This window comes from Phaseolus vulgaris, chromosome 1 (assembly GCF_051622355.1).
Source record: "Phaseolus vulgaris cultivar YP4 chromosome 1, ASM5162235v1, whole genome shotgun sequence".
In the NCBI taxonomy this organism is placed as follows: Eukaryota; Viridiplantae; Streptophyta; class Magnoliopsida; order Fabales; family Fabaceae; genus Phaseolus; species Phaseolus vulgaris.
In genome coordinates, this window is record NC_143498.1 from 52,664,867 (window position 1) to 52,689,691 (window position 24,825).

Consider the following 24,825-nt stretch of genomic DNA (forward strand, 5'->3'; position numbering starts at 1 on the left):
TCTTTATATATTTCTTTATCAATTTAATATTTACTTTCTACTTCTCTATTGAGTTAAAAGAGAAACTAAAGCCATGTAAAAACTATTTCAAGAAAAAAAGTACAATCCTTTTGATGAAGCATGGTTTGCACAGTGCAGGTAAATTTTGAAAAAAAAAAAACTAGAAATTAACATTTTATTATAAAGTTTTATTTTGTGTAAATATATTAACTTTGTTTTTAATTTTAATTTTTGATGACCAAACGTTGCATTTCACATGTCATTTTTTTTTCATAGAGATCAAATGCATAGTTTTCAATAATATAGTTAAATCCTACTACCACAAATGATACTATTAGTTAATATTTTTTATAATTAATATTTTTTAGGCTAGTAAATTTATCATCAAAGATCAAAGGATAATGTATGTATTATAGTGTATAAAAATTATATTTCAAATAGTTAAAAGTGGCCGTTACTATAGGTATAAAAAATCAATATTTTTGTGTGATTATTTATAGTTGAAGATTAACATGATTTCTTAAAATTAGACATCAATGTAACCTTGATGGGAACATAATTATTTTTATTCGAATTGACATTGGATTACCACAACCTATACCGAAAATAACCTTTGTATCTCTTAGAAGAATATATACCATATATTGTTAGTGGTGGAAATGCCACTTTTAACTTTTTCAATAAAAATGTATTTCTTTGAAAAAGAAATAATAATAAAAGTTAAAGACACTTAGAAAAACAACCTTTGGAAACTAATTTCTATGAATGTGTAACAGTGTGAGTGCATGATGATGCAAGAGAGCATATTACATGACACATGGCCATGATGTTCCATAACCGACCCCTCAAGGTCCCAACAAAAAATTGAGTCATTCCTCTCACTCTTCTTCTGTGTAAATGTACAATGTTCTCCTTTTATATGCAATGTGAACAGCAGATCATGATCTCAGACATGGTCTCAGGATTCTGCACCATAACAAAACCAGCACAAATACAAAAGAAGAAGGAGAAGAGAATTCTGTTGAATGATGGGAACCTACCCTTCTTCTGCTGAGGGGGTATGATCAAAATTTCCAAATTTTTTTTTGTTTTTCTTCTGTCATCATTAATTTCTTTCTATTATTCATCTGGGTCATCGCCATCTTCATCTTTTCATGTGAAGTTTTAACCTTTATGTTTTTATTTTTGTGGGATTTTGTTTTATATAATTTTGTTATGCTGTTTCATTGCAGGGAGTTGTTCAGGAATAAGAGCCAGAACAGGTTGCGGTTAAAAAAAGTCATAACTTGATGCAAAGGGCAGTAGCAGAATTGTATAACCAAACAAAAGGAAAAGAAGTATTCCAATTTGATCCTTAAACTGAGGTATGAAGTGTTTGAAGGTTTTTTCTGTTCTGCTTTAAGTAATTGTTGGGATTTTATGTATCCTCTCCCATGTCTATTTTTAAAGATAACGATAATATATCATCTTTACATTATCACTCAAGCTTCTTCCCGAATGGAAAAAAAAAACAAAGTGTTCCATTTTCATCCTTAAATATGATTCATTTGATTATACTCTTCTTGGCTATGCAGCAGCCTTTGAGAACACAAATGCTTTCAGTTTTTATTCTTTTCAAAGTGAGTGATGGTGTGATCTAAATTTATCATTTTCATAGATGCATTTTATGTGAATTATGTCGATGCAAAAAAGGGTACTGTTACTATACGGTGAAAACATTATTTTTATTAATTTACTTTTGTACTTGTATCTCAGAAATACATTTTAACAACGTTTTGGTATGTTAACCCCCAGTAAATATATTACTTGCTGTGTCTTCTCCCCAGGAATTCTTTTACAGTGCAATTCAGCTTAATTTATTTATTATATACACAATTAACCACTTTTTAAGGGAAAAAATATATAAAATAAAATAAGATAACAAAGACATTAAGATAAATTTTTCTCTCAAGTCAACTTCAATCTAGTGAGCTTGAAGTGTGTAGACGAAGGTTGTCACTGTAATATGCTCCATATCTCTGGTTTTCATTCCACCCTCTCGTTAACATACCATGTATAGAGAATTAGAGAAAGGTAATCATGCTGTGGGAAGAGTGTGCATAGAATCTGAGTAAGCATATAGTGTTCCTATAACCAGCCTCACAAGTAAGATGAAGGTCCATAATATACACCACCATTTTTTGTTCTGTGTTCTAATAGAAAGTCACAACTTGGCTAATGCTATTAATAACTTTCATGAAAGATAGGTGATGTTTCCGAATAATATACCTCATGTTTCTTTTAGCAATTTGATTATTGGCTCCCCTAATATTCCAGGAAAGCACTTTAACATCTTTAAAGTTCATCATGAAAGACAGAATGAAAAGGAACAAGTAAAACTACTTGGCTCTGACCTTGTTTCGTATCAATCTCATTTATCATTTTCATTTCTGGCACTACTTCAATCTAACTTCCCAAGAAACTTCTTTATTCTGTAAATTGTTGGACCTTGTAGTAAAAGCTTAGCCCTTTTTATTTCCAGATTTACTAGAACCAGAAGTTGTATCTTCAACTATACCATCTAGATAAGCATATAAATTCAGAGAAATATTCCCAACATGCATATCTTGTGTACTATTTGCTTGCTGATGTGATCTAATAATAATAGCATCCATCTCATTCTTGTTTACTTCCTTTCCTACAAAGTTTTCACCATTAACATATTCACTTTGACTTGCTTCATTCCTCCTTTTTTGCTTATTTCCAATTATAGGAGGATTACTAGTAAACTCAAACAAACTCTTATTCTCTACCTTGTTGTCTAAGGTCCTCCTTTTATTAACCATCAAAGCTTATAATTTTCTTCCTTTTTATGTGTGGACAGATTTGATAAGAGGTACATTGTTGAGTTTCCCTTTCGAAAAAACCTTATCCTATTGAGGTTGTCGTTTTTTCTGTGTAACAATCCTTTACTCCATGATTTTTTTTATCTAAGTCTTCATATCTTTGAATTATATCATTAGATTTTTCTATCCCAATGACAGAATCTCCCGTTACTAGCTATATCTTGATTTTATTTCCTTTGCTTTTCTTTTTCTTCTTTTCACCACCTTAGTTCTTTCTTCTTTTGATATTTGTTCTAGTTGTTTCTCCATTTTGTTCATCTCTTTCCATATCTGATGAAGGCAACTATCAAGTGACCAAAACATCCACATGCACTCCAAACGACTTGCAGTCCCTCATATTCCACGTAATACCAGTGTCCTTGAATCCAAATTGTCCCCACAACTAATTGAGTTAGATCAATTTCAACACATATTCTTTCAAATGAGCCTCTTTTTGCCCGAAGTGTATTAGTATCAACTTTGATTGATCTTTTAATCAATGAAGCCACTAAAGGGAAGCTTTCATCATTAAAGACTAGATTAAGGTCTGAAAACCTAATCCGTATCATATTTCTTCTTATCTTTGCACTAGGCAATACAAAATTTGGACTCCGTAAAGAAATTCCCAAAATGTTAGGATTTCAAGTGAGTTTGAGTCCACATTGAATAAAAATGGGAAAATTGAGCAACATGCAAGGAAGAAGACCTGTAAACCCATTGCCTTAAGGTTTAAGGTTGAACATGGTGTCATAATCTCTTATATGAATTTGCTCATAGCTAAGTGGTATTGAATCTCCCCAGTGTATCCTTCTTGAAAGATCCAACAATCAATGTGAGACTCGGACTCACTTGGATTCCTACCACTAAATAGTGATCAAACACCATCCATGGACCTCCTGCTATCATGTTATGTTTGATACACTATTTTATTGAGCAATTTTGACATGTCATAGGTCTGGTGAAAATAATTGATTTAGTAAAAGACCTTAGTTTGGCTTACTGGTTAATGGCTTTGATCTTTAAATCTTTTAGCGCATCAATTAGAAAAATAATTAATGGTTTAAATAAATTCATCAGGTTTAAGGATTATCCTTGCTTAATAAGAAACTTGGCGCATCCACTTGTTGGATTATTATTATTATTCTAAGCAAATGAGGTTTTCATAGATAAAAAGTAAGCAATTGCAATATAATGGAATTGTTTCATAGTGACTTTGATCAATTGCGAGTTATATGATTTGTTATGATTCATGTCTAAATTCTTTCTAATGAGTTATTTCAAATGTAGTAGGGAGAAGATGAGCCACAATCGCTTGGAACCTGGTCATGAGTCTCCTCTTAAAGCATCGAGACTATCTTTTTTCCCCGAAAGACTTGGTGATATGGTTGTACTCTTAATAAGGTTTGGCATACTTGTGTGCCTTGTTGCCTCCATATCACTTGCCCTCCATTCAGCATTTGCTAAACCAGACCGATGGTTCCCCTTACCGGAGCATATACATACTGTACAGAATACTTCTGTCATTGACAGCGGACCAACAAACATCTCACATATTCTGTTTGGCATTGCTGGGTCATCTAACACTTGGCATGACCGTAGCAACTACAGTAAACTATGGTGGAAACCAAACACCACAAGAGGTTTTGTTTGGCTTGACAAGAAGCCTGAGATTTTGCATGATGACATGTTACTTCCATATCAAATCTCACAGGGCTGGAGGCGGTTCCAGTATGTGCACTCAGCATCTGCAGTTCGGATTGCCCGGATAGTTTATGAGAGCTTTAAACTTGGTTTACCAAATGTTAGGTGGTTTGTAATGGGAGACGATGATACTGTGTTCTTTACTGAGAACTTAGTTACTGTCTTGGGAAAATATGATCACAATCAAATGTACTATATTGGTGGGAGTTCTGAGAGTGTTGAGCAAGATGTGATGCATTCTTATAACATGGCCTTTGGTGGAGGTGGATTTGCAATCAGTTATGCATTAGCTGCTCAACTAGACAAAATGATGGATGGTTGTCTAAGCAGATACTACTATTTTTATGGTTCTGATCAAAGGGTTTGGGCCTGTGTGAATGAAATTGGGGTGCCTCTTACCAGAGAAGTTGGATTCCACCAGGTATATTCTTTTTCAACTTGTTACATTTGTGTACTTTTTGGTACAAACAAACTATACACTGATATACATAGTTGGTCAATCTCCCTTTGACTCCCCTCCTGCTTGACATCTACGTACCACAAACTTTGGAAGTTTAGCAATAGGATAAATAGAGTACATGAACTCAGCGTAAAGGGATTTTAAATTGCAGACCAGTCAGAATTTGCCTTGTAAAGTCATTTTTAGCAAGATTTGTGATTGATTGACAGTATAAAAACCCTTATCATTGTGAGTGCATAAAAATTAAACTCAGCAATATTAAATATAGGTGCAAGCTAATCTTTTGATTGTTTTCTGCCAAATGAAGAAAGAATCAATCACATTCATGTTTCAAATGTCGTTAGTTCAGCTTGCATCTTTGGACTTGTCCATGCTCAATAAATTTTGTTTATTAATGACCTTTTTTTCTTTCAGCTTGACATAAGAGGGGATCCATATGGTCTTCTAGCTGCACATCCCTTGGTACCACTTCTATCACTCCATCACCTTGGCCAATTGAACTCCTTGTTTCCCAACCAGACTCAATTTCACTCAATGGAAAAGCTCATCAGTGCATACGACGCTGACCCTGCCCGGATAGTGCAGCAAAGTTTTTGCTATGATCATAAGCACAGATGGTCAATATCTATCTCATGGGGTTACACTATACAAATATATCCATTATTGTTGGTAGCAGCAGACTTGCAGATGCCACTGCAGACATTTAAGACTTGGCGAAGTTGGAAGGACGGTCCCTTCACATTCAATACTAGACCAATGAGCTCTGACCCGTGCCAGAAGCCAGCTGTGTTTTTCCTGGATGAGGTTACAAAGGTTGGAAAAAGTGGAAGTGTCACTATCTACAAGAGACATGAAGGCAATGAAGGGAAGTGCACAAGAAAAGACATTAATAACGTGGAAGTGGAAAGAATTAGAGTTTCTGCCTTGAAGCTGGACCCAGAATATTGGAAGAATGTAACTCTCTTAATCTTTTCTCTCAACACACACAACTGAAACAAAAACATCTTTGGATCTAGAACTTAGCTTTGTCATGATAATAATATGCTTGAACAGAATTGAATTCCATATACATTTGGAGTTTAAAAATGGCTGTTAAATTAATCATTTGATTTGGCTGTACTTAACCAGGTACTGCGCAGGCATTGCTGCCAATTACTGTGGGGTGGAAGCATAAAGAATGGTAGTATGCATATCAGGATTAGGAAGTGCAGACCTCAAGAAACAGTCACTGCTTAGGAATCAGCCATTTTATTTGGTCGGCATAGTTAGTAGATCACTATAGTGAGTCTTGTAGGTGTCACCTCTAACATTTCCACCCTTGTACATATATAGTTGTCAAAATATTCATAGTCTCAACTTATAATAAATGTCTCGGGAAATTTTCCACTTGTTTGTATGGCCTCAAATATCTAGATATGTATTGTTTTTTCTCTCCACTTTTCATATTCTGGCTTTTGCTTCCCTTTTCAATCATGCAAGCACATGTTTCTTATGGACAGCAGGAAGACTTTCCCTCATTATTCCTCTTCATTTGAAGTTAATGTCTTTGACACTAGAAATTGCCACCACCTCACCAGCAATGGTAAAGATGATTCCTCTGTGTATTTTGATGTTCAAGTTTCAACTTTACTTTGGTGAGCCTTTTGTGCAGGTTCTGAGAACTGAACTGCAGACCTAGGAAATCTTTGAATAATGTTGTGCAGAGAATGAAAACTGTTGCTCCTAGTCCTGGATAAAACTAGATCAATCTCAGGTGTGCACTATTAAGAACTTAATTTTGTTCAATGGTGGAATGGTTCCTTGCCCCAGTAATCACTACAAGAAAATCTTGAAATAGAAACTAATTTTAGATAACAAAATAATTAGTTAATATATTGACTAAAGTAAATACTATTTTATAAACTAAAAAAATTATTGATATCTAAAATAATATTTATTATTAATAAAAATGTATAAAGTAGTTTTCAAATTAGTTGATATCTAAAATAATGTTTATTATTAATAAAAATGTATAAAGTAGTTTTCAAATCAGTATCTAATCATTAGGTACTAAGATTTTATCTACTAATTGTTTATATTTTAAATCAGTTTCTATTAGTCTTTTAAAGATTAATTTAGAATCTAAAATATTAGTAGCTAAAATTTTGGTAGTAAATTTAAAATGGAGAAACTATTTTATAAGTTTTTATTAATAATAGAAATCCCCTTAGATATCAATAATTTTTTAATATCTAACATAATATTTAATTTAGTTAATACAGTGACTAATTATATTTTGTCTCTAAATTTAGTTATTATTTAATGATTTTTTTTGTACTAAATAGATGCTCCATTATTTTTAACTGGATTTCACCAGGTTCAGGATGAGTAAGGAAGTACAGATAAATGTCGTTTTGCTTGTTAGAAGAACGGTTTGAAGAGGGAGAAGATTTGGTAAGGTGTTGTTTATTCTCTTCTTTTATAACATGCATAGATTTGGTGACGTAACCTGAATTAGGCCATGTTTTGTGGCAAAATAACTTTTTTTTTCTTAATTGTGTTATTTCCTTCTCCATTTTACTGTGCATGCAGGGTAATTGTTTAACTTCTTACACTGGATATTAAGAACAATTTTGATTACATAAAACAATGCATATTCAAGATCTACTTTGGAATGTTAAATACTTTGTTTTGTTTTGCGCGAAACTAACAGTTCCTTTAACTGCCGAAAACTGTAAAACTGACGGCTAGAAGTTACAATATTTTTTTTAGCGTGTGTGTGTCTCTGCATCATGGATGGATCATTATGATCAGAATTGTGGAAAAAACTGTTCTTACAATTGTGAAAAAAACTGTTCTTTTAGTAAAAAAAAAACTATGTACTATTGTAGGAGATCGGGTGTTTTGCACTTGGAGGATCAAGTTTTCTTCTTAGCCAATTTCTTTCTGCACCATATCAATTTTTAACCCGAACCTTATATTTTTTAAATTTTCAAAATTATCCTTATTCCAAGTTTTCAAATATAGAATAATAAATATAATTCAAAACTAAAGAAAAGATTCTGGAATACAAATTTGAGAATGTATAACAGATAAGAATTTTCAGAATTTAAAAATGTGTTATGAAAATTTAAATATGGAATATTTTTGGAAAAATGGTTTTGGAAGTAATTTTAATCTATACATTTCTTTTGTTTAAGGTTATTTTGGAAGTGTATTTTTGTTATTTTCATTTTTCAATAGGAGATTGCGTGTATGTTAGAATTGATATGGGGAAGAGAGAATTTGCCTTCTTGTCATTAGTGAATTATTTGGGTTTGGTTTATTAAATGTTGGATTTAGTTTATTTATTTAACCAATAAAAAGTCTAAGCTTTAAATAAGGTTGAAATATTTAAGTTAAAATTATGTTTTGCAAGCTTATCTATCATTAATAGTTTGAGTAATCAGAGATCTATGTAAGCCCAAAGAGTGGTAATTAATTTATTGATTTACTTGAATATTCTAATTTTATTACTAATTTACATCTACCACTTATCCAACTTACTAACTCTATTTTTTAAGATTTATATTTTAAACTAACGCGTTAAACTTTTTAAAAGGTCATCATTTTTGTATCGAAATTTTCATCTTACTCTTTTAAGTTATTTTATAGCTGCTGCCTTCACTTTTATTTTACTTTTTACTATAAACATGCTTGTTTTAAATATTAAACTGATAAAATTAAGGAAAATAATTCAAATGAGTAATTAAGTCATAACCGAGTTAAATGAATTAAGTATGAGCCAACCTTAATTTGTAAATTTCACTCATTTAAATAAATGAATTAAACTCGAACACTTCCAATAAATTGATTTGCCTAGAATCTTCACACTTACTCTTGGCTGTAATAATATGTTTGGGATGCTTAGTGTTCTAAGAGGAAGGACTCGTAAGTAGCACCATGAATAACAGTGGATGCTATGAATCTGAAATTCGTTTTTTTCACACGGCACGTGTAACATTTGAACTATGCGTAAAAATGTAAGAATGAAAATTGAGTGCTCAATTGGTAAGCATTCCGAAGTGCATGCATTCGCTACCATTCCAAACTATTTCGAACAATTAACTTCTGAAATCACTCAAGCATATATAATACATATCTGTAATTCTGTTGGAATAACATTGTCTTTGGTCCATTGTTTAACATCCAAATTACACGGGAACTAGGAAGGGAAGATGCTACTCTGTGTGCATGCCTAAAGTCAAGGACCAATATTTGGCTCAGGAAAAAAGGTGAATACTAGGATGTAAATACTAAATACAAAGGCACAAAACATCAATATATCTAATGACACGCATAAACGATTCAAGGTTTATCACACAGACAATCAGCCTGTAAAATCAGAACTATCTGTTGTCATACCCATTATATGCATGCTGCAGTAAGAGCAAATGGAGGTTTTGTGTAAAAATTTATAGGAAATTTAGGCTTACTATCCCTGCCGCAGCTCCATGGGTAGAAAGGGAAGCCATGCAGTACCCCGCTGAAAGGTAGAAATCTATCTCAAGCTACAATATATTTCATCTAAATTACTGGAACAAGAAGCTTCTATGGGGAACGAGAAAAGGCAATGGCAACTGACAGGTGACAGAGATTTCACTAGATCAACTTGCAACGTCCTTGCCTGAGAACTATACTTCCCCTCATATAATACTTCTGCATCTATCAGTGGCAAAAAAAAATTAGGATGCGTATGTGATCCACAAATTCTGCACAATCAGTGTTTTGAGGTCAGGGAAGATGTGTATAATTATAAACAGCAATTCGGGTAGCAGAAACATGAAAACTCTAATTAACCAACAATGCCAGCATCTTCATGACTTGCTGTTTCACTCGAAGGAACAGAACCCTTATCATCAGGCACCAAACCTCCTATTGGTTCACCCTGTTTGTGCTGCAAATGCTCAGAATCCTGCTCAGGGAATACCTCAAGTTGCAATGACGGTGAAATGTTATTCACGTGTAGCCATGTTAGTTCCCAGAGACTATCACCTCCCAAGGCACTCCTCTGCGCTAGTATACCCCTCATCTTCATAACAAGCAAGGAGTTTTTAAGCAGCTCAGGCACTGTCTCTTGAAGCTTCTCACTTCGTTTCCCCCTAACCTTCACCTTCATATATTTTTCCATTCTGCTCAGTACACCTAACCATAGCTTACAGAAGGTTGTTAATTGTGATAATTCGGGGAGTAATTGAAGAAACACTTTGAACAAGAGCTTCATTGCTAAGATAAGGGTGCCTTCCATGTTGCGGTAGTCCTTTTGAGAGTGTCCCTGTGCAATCTCAAGCAGGTCATCTAGCACGGTGAAGATCACAAGATCAAAACATTGTAACCACATGCTATGTGGTAGATAAATGCCATCAGCCCCAGTCAAGCATTTCTGCAAAGATAATAAAGCATGATTTCTAACCTCCTCTCTCTGGTCTAAACACACCTTCCTTAGACCTTGCACTAGTCTCAACCACATCTCTCCAATATCCTGAGATAACTTGGACACTTGCTCCTCCTCCATTGCTTCCTTAGCCTCACTGGTCCACCGGGCCAAGCAATTGACAGACCCTGCCATGAGATCTAGTGCCCGCACAGAACGCTCTGCTTGTCCAACACGAGACTCAGCAAACTGCCTGGCAGTATCTATACAGTGAACATAATTAGCTGGAAGCAAGTGTGCACCGTCAGACATTATGAACAATAGTGCATCAAACCCAGCTTCAGATGCTTCTATATGTCTAGCTGTGATGGAAAGAAGTGACGTAATCGTACGCCATCCTAACTGGGATCTTATGTGAGAAGCATTTGCCTTCACAAGGCGACTGACTTCTTGAGTAATCTGCTCACAGTATGCATCTGCAACCCTCGCATCAAGCTTCAAGACAAGTTGCAATGACCTCAGAAGTTCATCGGCAATGTTCTCCTTGTAGGGAAGCAACCGCTGGCAAATCCGCAATAGTCCAAAAACAGCCTTCTCGACCAGGGCACAGGGCATTACAGTTGACTGAACAATATTGGATATGTGTTCATACACACCATGCCATAGAATACCAATTCTATCCCTGTTATTCAAAGTAATTGCAATCAGCAACTCCAGGCAGAAAACTGCTGTATCTTCATCCTCAGGTGTGCTGTTCCCTTTTTGAGGTCTCCCTGCAGCCCACACGAGTGCTCTTGCTAGCTGCAATAAAGATTCAGCTTGCAGAAACTTACTCTCAGTGAATATGCTGTCAATATGACATTTCTGTATGGTTTGTAGGGTGCGTTGATGGGCAGCAAGTTGTTGTTCAGTAGGTTGTGATCTTGGTTCCTCAGTATCAAGAGATAAGAGTTGACTAAACCTACCCATCAATCCTGAGGATCTCCTTGGAGTGCCAATAGATTGCATATGAGCTGAGGATAAAGAATTCATAATAGGTTTTCCATTAACGGTTTCAGCAGAAAGCTCTGACTCATCAGCTGCATCACTGGCTACACGGGCAGGAAGAAGACCAAGCTTGTGCAGTCTTAAGATGCAATCAAGAATATTTCTCCAACCTGTGCGGATGTAATCACCATACCTGTTTGCTATAGTGAAAACTGTAACAGTTGCCATTCTAGCTTTCATGTCATCTCCAAAGGCTAGGACTGGTTCCTCAACTGATGACGGGTTTAAAAGTGTAGTGAACTTACAAAGAGACACTACCAAATCATCAAGAACATCTTCAAGATGATGGCAGGCTGAAATTTTAGCAATAGCCAAAAATCCATCCATACATGTTTGATATACGTCTTCCTGTTCAGCATGATCAAATACCACAGAGATGGCAGCAATTGTTGGGCCTGACATTATGGCAAACATATCATGATCAAGGTAGGCCTTAGAATCAGATACAATAAATGGAGCAGTTTTTTTGGACTTATGCATTAGATCAATCCATCGACTTGGTGTCATTTCAGGAAAACCAACACCTTGTTCAGGGGTTGTGCGAATTTCATTCTTACAAATTGAATGGTAAATCTCTGACAGCATTTCTCGAGGCAGATTGTTGCCACCATTTATAAGCCTATTATTCCGAATAAAATCCTCTTCTGTCATCTTCTTTTTAACTTGCACATTGTGTTGATCTGTATTAAGCATTATCATGGAGTATGATAACACAAGAGCAGCGTCCTTGTTAGCTAGGATATGTGGTGATTGTTCATAATATCTCTCGGAGAAAGCTTCAAGCACCCTATGTATCTTTTGTGATTCTCCTGGCAATCTGAAAGTCTCCAAGAATAGACGCAGAGCAGTATCTAAGTTCATGTCTTGGAAATCAAATGTTCCAGCAAATTCATGAAGAACCTGAACACAGAATTCGTCATGATTTCCTAGGAAATCACCAACAAGATTCTTATCCAACCCAGCAGTGTATCTGAAAAAGCAGGCAACACTTTGGGGATCAAGTTTGTCAGGCAAAAGATGTGTTCCTTGGAGAAACTCCAGACCTTTCTTAGGATCACGATTAAAGTGGTCAGCACCAATCATCAATCTTCTCTTTATGTACTTTCTTCGGCGGACAAAAGGAACCCAATGATTTGGATCGTTATAATTCTCACATTTAACCATCCAGAATGGAGTATACTCTTCAAGATTCACTGGAGAATATTCGGAGCTAACAGATCCATTGGCTATCCTTTCGGCCATTCCCTGTATAACAGCAATAAGACCATCCAGAGCAAGAATATGCATGGCAGACAATGGACAATTCACAGGAAATGCACTTTTAGACAACAAATTAGCAAGGTCTTCAAAGACATTACTGCAAGTTATGTCACAGTCAAAGTTAGCATACATATCTACCATAAATGTCTTTTGCCTGCAAAAGTCAACAAGGGCCTCCATTGCTACCTCTTGCTGCTGGTATGAAGCTCCATATCTGCTTTGTGCAAGTCTTAAAATGACACAAGAAAAAAATGCTTCTAGCTGTAATTTGAGCTCTGTACGAAGATGATGATACAGATTGAGAACAATGCTACAAACCATCGAAAGTATAAGGGGACTCATTGACAAACCAAATTGCATCAGATTATGAAACAATTCATCCTGAATTAAGCTCAGCAACCTTGGGTGACGACAAATAGAAGGTCCTCCAAGTTCTATTGCGGAATTAATAAGAGTTAAGGCAAAGAGAGGCACATCTTCATCAAATGCTAGCGTGTTTGATCTAGGACCCATTCCCGTATGCTCAACAACATTTAGCAAAGAACACAAAAAGTGAAATATTTCCACCATGCAAGGAACGGCATATGGTTCAGTCATGAGATGCATGTCATACGGTACACCATCCTTGCAACTAATAGTTATGGCTGTGTTTTCATCCATCACAGTTGCTTTCACAACACTCGAAACATTAGGAGCGGAGTTTGAAGATAATGACTGATTATCATATTCAGAACTCATGCTGCCATTCTCCAATTGTCTACTTCCAAATGCATAGTCATTATCCAAACCTCCAGTCTGCAAGAATAGTGGCCAAATACAAAAATTCATATAGATGGTATAAATATGAAATTCTTGATGACCAAACTGTTAACTCTAGGAAATAAATACTAAGAAAAGGATCACCCTCTCCCCCACCCCAATTCCACTTTGTATGAATTTTTGAATTTTTTTTCCCCAAAAGCTAAAACAATAATCATGGGAAAAAATATAGCCTTTGAAAGTTGGTAGCAGGATTCTCATACCTCCTGTTTCAAGTTAGTGCTTCCATTAACCAGTGCATGGTCAGTATTGCCAACATCTTGAAGGTGAGAGAAAATACACCTTACAAGTTCATGCATTGTGTATCGTGCTATCTGCTGCAACAACTCGCCTTTACTTCCTGCTTGATGAACAATCCGGAAACAAGTATTCACTATGGTGCAAACATGTTGATTACTCAGCATTATAGATGCTTTACTTTTCATACAAGCTAGGAGAACTTGTAGTATCTTCATTAAAACAACTTCTTCTGAAGAAGGATCAATGACCTCAAATCTGCAGCTAGTGACAGCATCAACCACCAAGTGCATGGCATCCTCAACATTGACAGTATTTTGATCGATCACATCAAGAGTCAAGATCTTGTAGACAGATGACAAAGCAACACCAGTAATTGGGGCACCAGTTTCATCAGATCTAATTACATCTAAAAATGGCTGTAGATACAAGGCAGGGTTGATAGCTTGCCACTGATGGTGGTGCCATGAAAAGATTTGTCTTCTCACTGTCTTGAAAGACTGAATGAGAGAGTGTTCCAGCTGATCATCACCTGACATATAACGGCCTCCCCATCTGACATTTCTCCTCATCACCGCCAAAACAGCACCAATTTCTGAATTGATCATGCATGCCAAAGTTGTTTTGTCAGGGTAGGCAGCATCACATTCCTCAGGTTCCTCCTCCTCTATTGCATTGATACCAGCTTGCAGCTTCAGACGTCCCATTTTTTCAATACTCTTTGAAGGGCAGCGCAAGGATCTGATAGATTTTCAACGGGGTTCTCTAATAAGTACAAAAAAAACCAATAAATATAACCAATCAGAACTTCCACAACCCAAATAACTAAAAAGAGTTGTGTTATAGCACTCTGACTAGTATGGTAACCAAGACGAGTTGCCAAGTAATTACTGAATAAGGGCCTGTTTAAATAAACCTTTTCATAAACACTCATGAGAGAAGAAAACAAGAAATTAAAATGAAGAAGTTTCTTCCAAAAGCTAACTTAGTTTATGCACAAGCCAGTATTGTAAAACAATCTTATATTAACTTCTACAGAAGTTGATTTGAATTATGCATAAGTTCATTTTAGCTTACAAGAAAAAACTTATTTAATTTTTCTTATTTTCTTCTATAAATGTTAATGGAGAAATTTATCTAAGCAAGGCCCGAGTCTTCTGAAATACAACGAGACAACAAAAATAACAAGTCCAGATTTCCACAAACCAAGTAATCAATAATTGTTCCAATCAAGACTGAAAGGTCCAGATTTAGTTACCAAATTATTTTGTCCTTCCAATCTTCCCACTTCCAAAACAAATAATTAAATGCTTCTCCACGATTTCTACTTTCTCCATAGAGTACTAGGAGAACCAGTAAGATATTTTTGTAGCACTATACGACATTATTCTTAAGGGCAGCACAGAGTAATGCCCTAACTTAAATGAAGCACGAAATACAAACACAAACTGAGAACGCTTCAGATTCAATTCAGCATCACGGCATGTAAATGTCTAACACACAAGGTAACCCTACCCTATGGTAAGTATAAAATATTAGTATACATACACAAATCCTAATTCCCAAGTATGCACATGTGCAAGAGTTCAACTACTCAAAATGAAAGTGCAGAAGAAGAAGATCCGATGCGATCCAGCATTTTCATTCAAGCAATTTGAGATGAAATTCGACGCAACTGAAAGAATGGCGAAATTGCAACATCCTGCGAAAGCAAAAAAATCACACTCACCTGTTACTCTCTGCGAATCGGAAAGTTGCGAGGCGTTGCTTTGTTCGGCGATTCAACGGAAAAGTTGACGGAACTCCGTACTGCTACTGATCCTCATCGGAATCTTCGATCTTCTATTCTTTACTGCGTCTCTCTGTAAACTAGTTTGAAAAAGAAAAGAAAGGAAAAGAAAATGACTCGAAAAACTAAGGAAATTTTATTTATTTATTATTATCGTGCTGTAATAATAATAAGTAAATATTAAATATTATTTTATAATCATATCAGTATCCGTTAACTTTCTCATGATTCATTTTTATCAGTTTAACTTGAAACTGGTAAATGTTATTTATAAATTTTATACTGTAAACAAGTCTATCTAATTTTAAATTTAATTTTAATTTAAGGAAAATCATAGTAATTATCTTCCACAAAAATTTGACAGTGAAAACGTACACGGAAAATTGCCACATTTTTTCTTTAAAAAATAATTTATCAGTATTGTATGTTAATATATGGAAGATGAATAAATAACATCACTAAAAGTAAAAATGGTAGGATAATATCCTATAAAATTTAAATAAGCTAGACATCTCTCTTTTAATAGTCTTTAATTACGTCATAACAAGTTATATTATATTATATTATATTATATATATAATTTACATTATTGTCATTTTAGTTTACAAAATAATATATTTTTTATTAGAATTTTCAAATATATATATATATATATATATATATTTAAAACAAAACAATCAAAAGAAAATTAAAAATTTCAATTAAAAGTAAACTAAAAACTCTAAAGTTGGTCGTTTCTTTTTGTATATTATTTTCACTTTTCTCCATATATACAACAACATCTCTCCATATATACAACATCAGAAATTATAAGAAACTAATACAATTATATTATGAGAGTGAAATTAATACATTTTTTTTGAAAAAGAAATATGTTTTAAAATGAATAGTATTATGTTAACTCTTGAAAGACTTTATTAAAATAAATTTTAAATTAAAAAAGATTAATAAATTGTAAAATATTATTTTAATGATCGTATACCAAATTTTAAGTGAACATTCATAAATTTGCAGTCTTATTATTTAGGTACACTTATACTTCTAAAAGTATATTTATATACAATTTATATAATTGATAAAGGACTAATCACATGAAACTTTATATACTTAATTTATTTAGGGAGTTTCTTCCTGCACCCTCACATTTTTCTTCATGTACCCTACATTCTTTTGAAATACCAAAAATATCCTTTCACAGTTTTGGGTAATTCTGGAATATGGGTTTGTAAGCAAAAATGTTTCTGAAATAGAGATTCTGGAAGCAAAGGGTATTTCCGAATTAGGAAATCCATAAGATAAAAAATCATTCCTAAATATCCTTTCAGAAACACATTTTGTTTTTAATAAAATATATTCCAAAAATATGTTCCGAAAATATTTCAGAAAGAACAATTCAGAAGTCATTTTTAAAAGAGTTAAAATAGTCTTCTTCGAGAATGATGGGGTGCAGGAAGAAATTTGTTAGGGTGCAGAAAGAAACAGCCATTTATTTAATGTAAACTTTTAACCTGTGTTTAATGATGAAATTCAATCTCCATAAACAACTATTTAATGGGTTAAAAACCTGTGTTTCTTGGTTCTACAAAAAAAATAAGATTTTTCAAAGGGAATACATTGAACAGCAGCAAATTAATTTTGCTTAAACCAAAATCCATTTTACCCTCTTTATAAACAGAACTTGGTCTACAACAACACTTGCTCCTAAGTATATGGTAATCTTAATATGTGTGTATACATTTATGATCATCTAAAAAAATGTGTTGTTTACATCACTAACATACAGAGTAAATACATGTCCAAGCCAATACAAAAAGAGATAATTTTGAGTTCTGTACAACCTACAAAGACAATACTGATGCTTCATAGTTTCAGTGACTCTGTGTAGTATAACATATCTCCAACCAAAAGTTTCATCTGTATACAGTAAGAAGAGTCCCTGAGGCAATTATGAGAAAGAGAGAAGACCAAATAACAGGCAACTTCACTTCATGAATAGCCTGACCAAACTGCTCCAACCACATTAATAATGGCATACACTGCAAAATCAGCTATAACACCCTCACAACCTCAAGATACAAAAATGAAAATTTATCAAGGTTAGACTAATATTGTTGGGGTGTTCACAGGGACACAGAAAAGCCAATTCAGGTTGCTTAGGCACTGTCAGGTAGAATTAACTGATCTCAACTCCTTGGCCATCTTTTTCATTTGAAGGATCAGAAATGTTTGCATCAGGTCCCAAACTTTCAACTGCTTTAACCTGTTTGTGTTGTAGCTGCTCTGGATCTTGCTCAGGAAACACCTCAGAGTGCAATGAGGGAGCAATATTCTTCATGTATAGCCATGTCACTTCCCACAAACTATTTTCTCCCGAACCATTATTAGTCTGCACTAGTATGCCCCGAGATTTCATAACAAGCAAAGTGTTCTTCAGAAGCTCAGGCACAAGCACTTGAAGCTTCTCACTTCTTCTTCCTTTAAATTTCATCTTCGCACACTTTTCCATACAGCTTAGCATACCCTCCCATAGTTCGCAGAAGGCCGCCAATTGTGATAGTTCTTGGAGTAACTGAAGGAAAACTTCAGACATAAGCTTCAAGGCAATAACAAGTGTTCCTTCCATGTTTGGGTACACCTTTTGAGAATGTGACTCCGCAATTTCAAGCAGGTCTTCGAGCACAATGAAGATCACTTTATCAAAACATGTCAACCACAAATCACACGGGAGGTGAGTCCCAACAGCTCCTTTTAAGCACTTCTGTAAAGATAACAATGCATGGTTTCTAACCTCCTCTCTCTGGTCCATACATACTTTCCCCAGTCCCTGAACTAGCCTAAACCACATTTCCCCAATATCCTGTAACATCTTTTCCACTTCCTCTTCTTTCGCAGCTTTCTTAGCATTACTCGACCATCTTTCTAAGGAATTGACAGAACTTACCATAAGATCCAGTGCAATTATAGATCGATCTACCTGCCCCACACGAGACTCGGCAAACTGTCTCGCAGCATCAACACATAGGATGTAATTAGCAGGGAGCAAGTGAGCTCCATCAGACATAATGAACAACAGTGCATCAAATCCAGCCTCAGATGATTCCAGGTGTCTAGAAGTAATTGAGAGCAGAGCAGTAATAGTCCACCATCCAGACTGAGATCTAATATGAGAAGCATTTGCCTTCACAAGGAAACCGACTTCTTGTGTAATCTGCTCATAATATGCATCTGCAACTAGTGCATCAAGCTTTAAGACTAGTTGCAGGGACTTCAAAAGTTCATCAGTAATGTTCTCTTTGTAGGGAAGTAAGCGGTGGCAAATTCTAAGAAGTCCAAAAATAGCCTTTTCTACCAGAGCACAAGGCATCACAGTTGACTGAATAATATTGGATATGTGATCATAAACACCCTTCCAAAGAAGTATAACTCTATCCCTGTTATTCAGAGTGATTGCCACCAATAACTCCAGGCAGAAAACTGAAGACTCTTCATCCTCAGACATTCTGTTTCCTTTCAGATGTTGAGCTCCAGCATTGATGAGTGCTCTTTCAAGATTCAATAGAGATTCAGCTTGCAGAAATTTACTCTCAGTGAATATGCTATCAATGTGACACTTTTGAATTGCTTGTGTAGCTTGCTGATGAGCAGCCAGCTGTTCTTTTGTCGGTATTGGTCGTATCTCTTCAGAGCCAAGCGATAAGAGTTGACTAAACCTGCTAATTAATCCTGAGGATCTCTTTGGAGCACTATATTGAAGATTAGATGATAATAAAGAATTTGAGTTAGATTTTCCATGTCCAATTTCTGTAGTTACCTGTGACTCGTCAGCTGCATCACTGGCCAAGCGAGTAGGAAGGAGGCCTAACTTGTAAAATATTAAAATGCAATCAAGAATATTCCTCCACCCTGTGCGGATGTAATCACCATACCTATTTGCAATGGTGAATACTGTCTCAGTTGCAATTCTTACTTTTGTGTCATCTCCAAAGGCCAGGACAGAATCGTCAGCCGATAATGGATCCAAAACGGTAACGAACTTACAGAGGCACACAACCAGATCATCAAGTACATTTTCAAGATGATAGTAGGCTGATATCTTAGCAGCAACTAAGAATCCATCCATACATCTTTGATATACCTCTTTATTTTCAGCATTATCAAAAACCACAGAAATGGCAGCAATTGTTGGGCCTGACAACAACACAAACATATCATAATCTAAGTATGCTCTGGAATCCGATACAATGTATGGAGCAGTTTTATTTGCCCTGTGCGTCAGAGAAATCCACCGACTTGGGGTCATTTCAGGAAATCCAAAGCCTGGTTCAAGAGTGGTGCGAATTTCATTCTTACAAATTGAATGGTAAATCTCTGACAGAAATTCTTGGGGCAGATCATTGCCATCATTAATACGCCTATTATTTCGGATAAAATCCTCTTCTGTCATCTTCTTTTTGACCTGCACATTATGATGATCTGTATTAAGCAATATAATTGAGTATGATAGCACGAGAGCAGCATCTTTGTTAGCTAAGATATCTGGTGATTGTTCATAATATCTCTCAGAGAAAGCTTCAAGCACCCTATGTATCTTCTGTGATTCTCCAGGAAGCCTAAAACTCTCCAAAAGTACACGCAGGGCTGTGTCTAAGGTCATATCATGGAAATCAAATGTCTTAGCAAATTCATGAAGAACCTGAACATAGAATTCTTCATGATTTCCAAGGAAATCACCAATGAGATTCTTATCCAACCCAGCTGTGTATCTTAAAAAGCAGGCAACACTTTTGGGATCAGGTTTGTTAGGCAAAAGATGTGCTCCTTGCAGAAACTCAAGACCTTTCTTAATATCCCGATTGAAGTGATCAGCTCCAATCATTAATTTTCTCTTTATGTACTTTCTTCGGCGGAAAAAAGGAACCCAACCATTTGGGTCAGCAAAACTGTCACACTTTTCCATCCAGAATGGTGTATACTCCTCAAAATTTACAGGAGATTGTTCTGAACTTAAAGATCCACTACCCAGTCTTTCGGCAATTCCCTGCATTACAACAATAAGACCATCTAAGGCAAGAATGTGTATGGAAGACAATGGATTGTTCACAGGAAATGCACTTTTGGACAACAAATTTGCAATATCTTCAAAGACATCACTGTAACTTATGTCACAGTCAAAGTTGGTATACATCTCCACCATGAATGTTTTTTGCCTGCAAAAATCAACAAGTGCTTCCATCACAACCTCCTGTTGCTGATATGAGGAACCATATTTGCTTTGTGCAAGCCTCAAAATTACGCAAGAAAAAAATGCTTCTAGCTGTAGTTTGAGTTCTTGACGAAGATGTTCATATAAATTGAGAACAATGCTACACACCATTGAAAGTACAAGAGGGCTCACTGATAAACCATATTGCATAAGATTGTAGAATAATTCATCCTGAATTAAACTCAGCAGTCCTGGGTGATGGCGGAAGGATGGCCCTCCCAACTCTATGGCTGAATTAATCAAAGTTAATGCAAAAAGAGGCACATCTTCATCAAACGTCATTGTGTTTGATCTAGGATTCACTCCCATATGCTCAGTGACATTCAGCAGAGAACACAAGAAGTGAAATATTTCCACCATACAAGGAACTCCATCAGTCATGAGCTGTAATTCGTGTGGCTCAGTCTTGTTGCCACTGCTAGCAATGACTGTGTTTTCATCCACAACATTTGCTGTCACAACAGTTGCAGTACCGGAACCAGTGATTGTAGATAATGGTTGGGCATCCTGTGCAGAATTAAGCCTCTCATTTTCCAATTCTCTGCTTGCCAAAGCATGCTCATTATTCAGTCCATTGTTCTGAAAAAATACTATATATATATCATTACTTAATTTCAAGTTTATGCATGTTCTAACTCGAAAAATTCAGTTTGTTTATGGCAGTCGAACAATTGAATGGATAATTTAGATTTGACCATACAATATTGTCATTTGAAAGATTAATAATATAGAAGACAGCTATCTAACCCTAACTAGTAATAAAATATATGCATCAAGCAAAGATACATTGCTTCTTCCTCGACCACCCCCCACCATATTTTATTTTATTAACATATGTTATTACAAGCATTTTTCCGTCTTTCCCTATAAGTTTCAGATAATCTACCTAGAAGATTTCTTAGTCATGTACTTGGCTTTCTTTAGTCCGTTTTAATGGAAATTGAAATTTTCACATAAATAATATACAGTAACATAAGAAAAAGTTAAGGATATTTCCCCTTTTAACAATTTCATATTTGTTAACTGAGAAAAACTTATAATTGCAAAGCAAATTTTTTTTTGTGCAAATAAGAATTTTACCCAGCACAGAATAGAAATTTCCTTTTAATTTTTGTTTCTATAACTGGCAAAATAATCGCATCAAGAAGTGTGAAATGCAACCAAAAAGGTCAAAGGAAACACAAATCTTATACCACTTGCTTTAAGGTAGCGCTCCCATTTATGAATCCACACTTTGTGTTGTCAATATTCTGAAGGTGAGAAAATATAGACCTAACCAGTTCATGCATTGTGTACCGTGCTATTCGTTGCAACAGCTCACCTTTGGTTCCTGCTTGATGAACTATTCGGAAACAAGTATTCACTATGGTGCAAATGTGTTGGTTACTCAGCATTACAGATGCTTTACCTTTCACACAAGCTAGAAGAACTTGCAAAATCTTCATTAATACCACTTCTTCTGATCCAGGATCAGTCACTTCGAATCTGCAACTAGTGATGGAATCAACGACCAAGTGCATGGAATCCCCTACGTTGACAGTGTGCTGATCAATCACATCTAGAGTTAAGATTTTGTAAACAGATGACAAAGCAACACCAGTAATAGGTGCACTAGTTTCATCTGATCGTATCACATCCAAAAAAGGCTGTAGATACAACGCAGGGTTGATGGTATGCCATTGATTCTGCCATGAGAAAATTTGCCTCCTCAGCGTCTTTAATGACTGAACAAGGAAGTGCTCTGATTGGTCATCATCTAACATGTAATGAACTCCCCATCTAACGTTTCTTCGCATAACTGCCAACACAGCACTAATTTCTGCATTTATCATGCATGCTATAGCAGTTTTGTTTGGATATTTCGCCTCACATTGCCCATATTGATCCTCTATCGCATTAAGATCAGTTTGCATTTGCATCTTTAGGTGTCCTATTTTTAAAAAAGGATCAGGTTCACATTTATTAAAAGAATGTTGAGAATGAGATGAACAAAAGCCCTAACAAAGACAGTGTAGAAAGAGACAATCAATACAATGAGAAGGACTCCCACGTGTTCATGACTCCAATCAAGCATCAATATTCTGTAACACAAATAATCCAAATTCAAAACAGATGCAAATTACATACATATGAAACACAACCCAAGTACCCAGTAAAACTGTAGAGAAATTTGTCAAGGAAGAAAGGAGGAGCATGCACGGTGAATACATTAGCAGACCATACAAACAATAAACCCGCATGCAAACACATATAGGAAGAGGCCTTGGTTCAGAGTAATGGGAACGTATCAAATATTTTCAGAGTCATACAAATACAATAAAGAACTTATCCCAAAGAAAATGACTCACTGAATTAAGCAAACTAAACAACGTTTTCAAGCCTTTCAGCAGCACAAAATGTTTGGCCTGCAACAACAGATCAGTAGCCGAATACATTATATCTCATTTGAAAAATTATAACCAATAGTAACCTTCTCCATCACCAAAAAAATCCAGCAATTTGATTACTATGTTTTTCATACTTACGAAAATAACAAAATAAGTTGCTCAGGCACACTCACTCATTGAATCAGGTAGATTAGATATTGATTAATGTATATTTGGTTCCTCTCACTCAAAGTCAAATATTTCATTCGTGAGCTGAAACTTCAAAGGCGTTTTTCTCTCTGAAAGAGCACAGTTCGTAGAAACATCATATTAGTGGACACATTCAAATAGAAAAAGATCAATTCAAGACAAAAGTGAACCAGTTGAGGATGCAGATCAATCCAGATGGAACCGCAATCCAACTTTAAACCCATAACACGAAGTTGATAAAACATTAGATCTACCATGAAATCTGACCCTTCTCATTGAACCCATTTCATAGACAATTTGATTGGCATGGTGACAATGATCAAATCAATGACACAGCCCATTTTGCATTAAACAAAATTCTACAGAAGGGTCCTTGAATCTACGTTGAAGTTTAAATTCACACACACAATGGCACCCCAGAGAAATGATGAGAAATAAAATGGAAGAAAAATTAAAACTTACAGGGTAGCTTGTAAAGGGCATGAATCAAAGCTAACGGGGATCCATTGTTGGGAACGTAGAATTGGAAATCATGGATTGTGTTCTGTGTCACACTTCCTTTCTAAGAGATCCCATTGTTGCTGTTGTTGTTGTTGAAGCCTTCGCTATTTCTTTCTTTTAAACAAATAAAAAACTCTCTTTTCAATTTGTTATTACTGCAACAATCTTTCTATTTTCACATTCTGACAATCTTTCATTGCATGCTGGTGAGACAGAGACCCAGCAATTAAATTTTATTACAAAATTATAAAATTACAGACAAATTATTAAATAAATAATAAGATTAAAAAAACTTTGTGATTTTTTTAATCTAATGTGAAGAATAAATATGTGAAAAAGATGTCACTGTTACTCATGCTTCTTTTAAAAGCAATTATTTACTTTGATTAAATATGCTTGAAAATAATTTGGTAACATGATTTATTGGCCCAAAAATATAAAAATGAGTACGTGAGAAATTATGTGGTAGGTCTACAGTTATTTTCAAACACTTTTAATCTATTTAATTTATTGTATTTCTATGTTTTATTGTTTTAAAATCAGGATAATATATCTATGAAAATAGTGATATTAAATATCTCTTTTCTTTTTTTAATAAATGGTACCAGTCTTAATTATTTACTTAGAACGTGATACATTTATTTATGTGATTTTGGTATAAATTTATATTTTATCTCTGCATTTATTTATTTATATGATTATACTACATTAAAGCATTTAAAAACTAGTTTCATCAAGGAAAGTCATATAAATAGTAATATTATTTTCATCTTAAAACCGATTAATATTTTAGTTTTCTTTTTCTTAGGTGTTAATCTTCTTGATAATTCCATTTAGGATTGTGACTTTTTTTAACTCAGTTAACTTCTTCAAAAAATGTATAACTCTTGAATACAAACTCAATTTAAAACATACT

The 24,825-nt window shown here is 34.9% G+C and overlaps 3 protein-coding genes across 14 annotated transcripts; 1 reads left to right on the forward strand and 2 right to left on the reverse strand.

Moving 5' to 3' along the window:
* Window positions 1-661: 661 nt before the first annotated feature.
* On the forward strand, window positions 662-6,411 carry LOC137815002 (uncharacterized). 2 transcript variants are annotated; one of them, XM_068617996.2, is made up of 5 exons: window positions 662-1,058; window positions 1,233-1,364; window positions 4,152-4,986; window positions 5,440-5,979; window positions 6,154-6,411. In XM_068617996.2, the coding sequence occupies exons 3-5, from the start codon at window positions 4,162-4,164 to the stop codon at window positions 6,259-6,261; spliced, it is 1,473 nt and encodes a 490-aa protein (XP_068474097.1). In that variant the 5' UTR covers window positions 662-1,058; window positions 1,233-1,364; window positions 4,152-4,161; the 3' UTR covers window positions 6,262-6,411. The 2 variants fall into 2 exon arrangements, with proteins under 2 accessions (XP_068474097.1, XP_068474099.1); XM_068617998.2 differs by having other exon boundaries at window positions 867-1,058; window positions 4,155-4,986.
* Window positions 6,412-9,112: 2,701 nt separating this feature from the next.
* Window positions 9,113-15,809, reverse strand: LOC137815003 (ARF guanine-nucleotide exchange factor GNOM). Of its 2 annotated transcripts, none has more exons than XM_068618000.2 (3): window positions 15,510-15,809; window positions 13,747-14,545; window positions 9,113-13,519 (listed from the first exon to the last, which is right to left on the reverse strand). In XM_068618000.2, exons 2-3 carry the CDS (start codon window positions 14,485-14,487, stop codon window positions 9,839-9,841), a joined length of 4,422 nt encoding a protein of 1,473 aa, XP_068474101.2. In that variant the 5' UTR covers window positions 14,488-14,545; window positions 15,510-15,809; the 3' UTR covers window positions 9,113-9,838. The 2 variants fall into 2 exon arrangements, with proteins under 2 accessions (XP_068474101.2, XP_068474102.2); XM_068618001.2 differs by having other exon boundaries at window positions 13,747-14,521; window positions 15,510-15,688.
* A 1,468-nt stretch (window positions 15,810-17,277) lies between these two features.
* On the reverse strand, window positions 17,278-24,071 carry LOC137815004 (ARF guanine-nucleotide exchange factor GNOM). 10 transcript variants are annotated; one of them, XM_090294181.1, is made up of 6 exons: window positions 23,871-24,012; window positions 23,393-23,497; window positions 23,181-23,237; window positions 22,865-22,913; window positions 22,026-22,762; window positions 17,278-21,411 (listed from the first exon to the last, which is right to left on the reverse strand). In XM_090294181.1, the coding sequence occupies exons 5-6, from the start codon at window positions 22,749-22,751 to the stop codon at window positions 17,743-17,745; spliced, it is 4,395 nt and encodes a 1,464-aa protein (XP_090150307.1). In that variant the 5' UTR covers window positions 22,752-22,762; window positions 22,865-22,913; window positions 23,181-23,237; window positions 23,393-23,497; window positions 23,871-24,012; the 3' UTR covers window positions 17,278-17,742. The 10 variants fall into 10 exon arrangements, with proteins under 10 accessions (XP_090150307.1, XP_068474104.2, XP_090150312.1 ...); XM_068618003.2 differs by lacking the exon at window positions 22,865-22,913 and having other exon boundaries at window positions 23,358-23,497; window positions 23,871-24,052; XM_090294186.1 differs by lacking the exon at window positions 23,393-23,497 and having other exon boundaries at window positions 23,871-24,032.
* Between the last annotated feature and the right edge of the window lie 754 nt (window positions 24,072-24,825).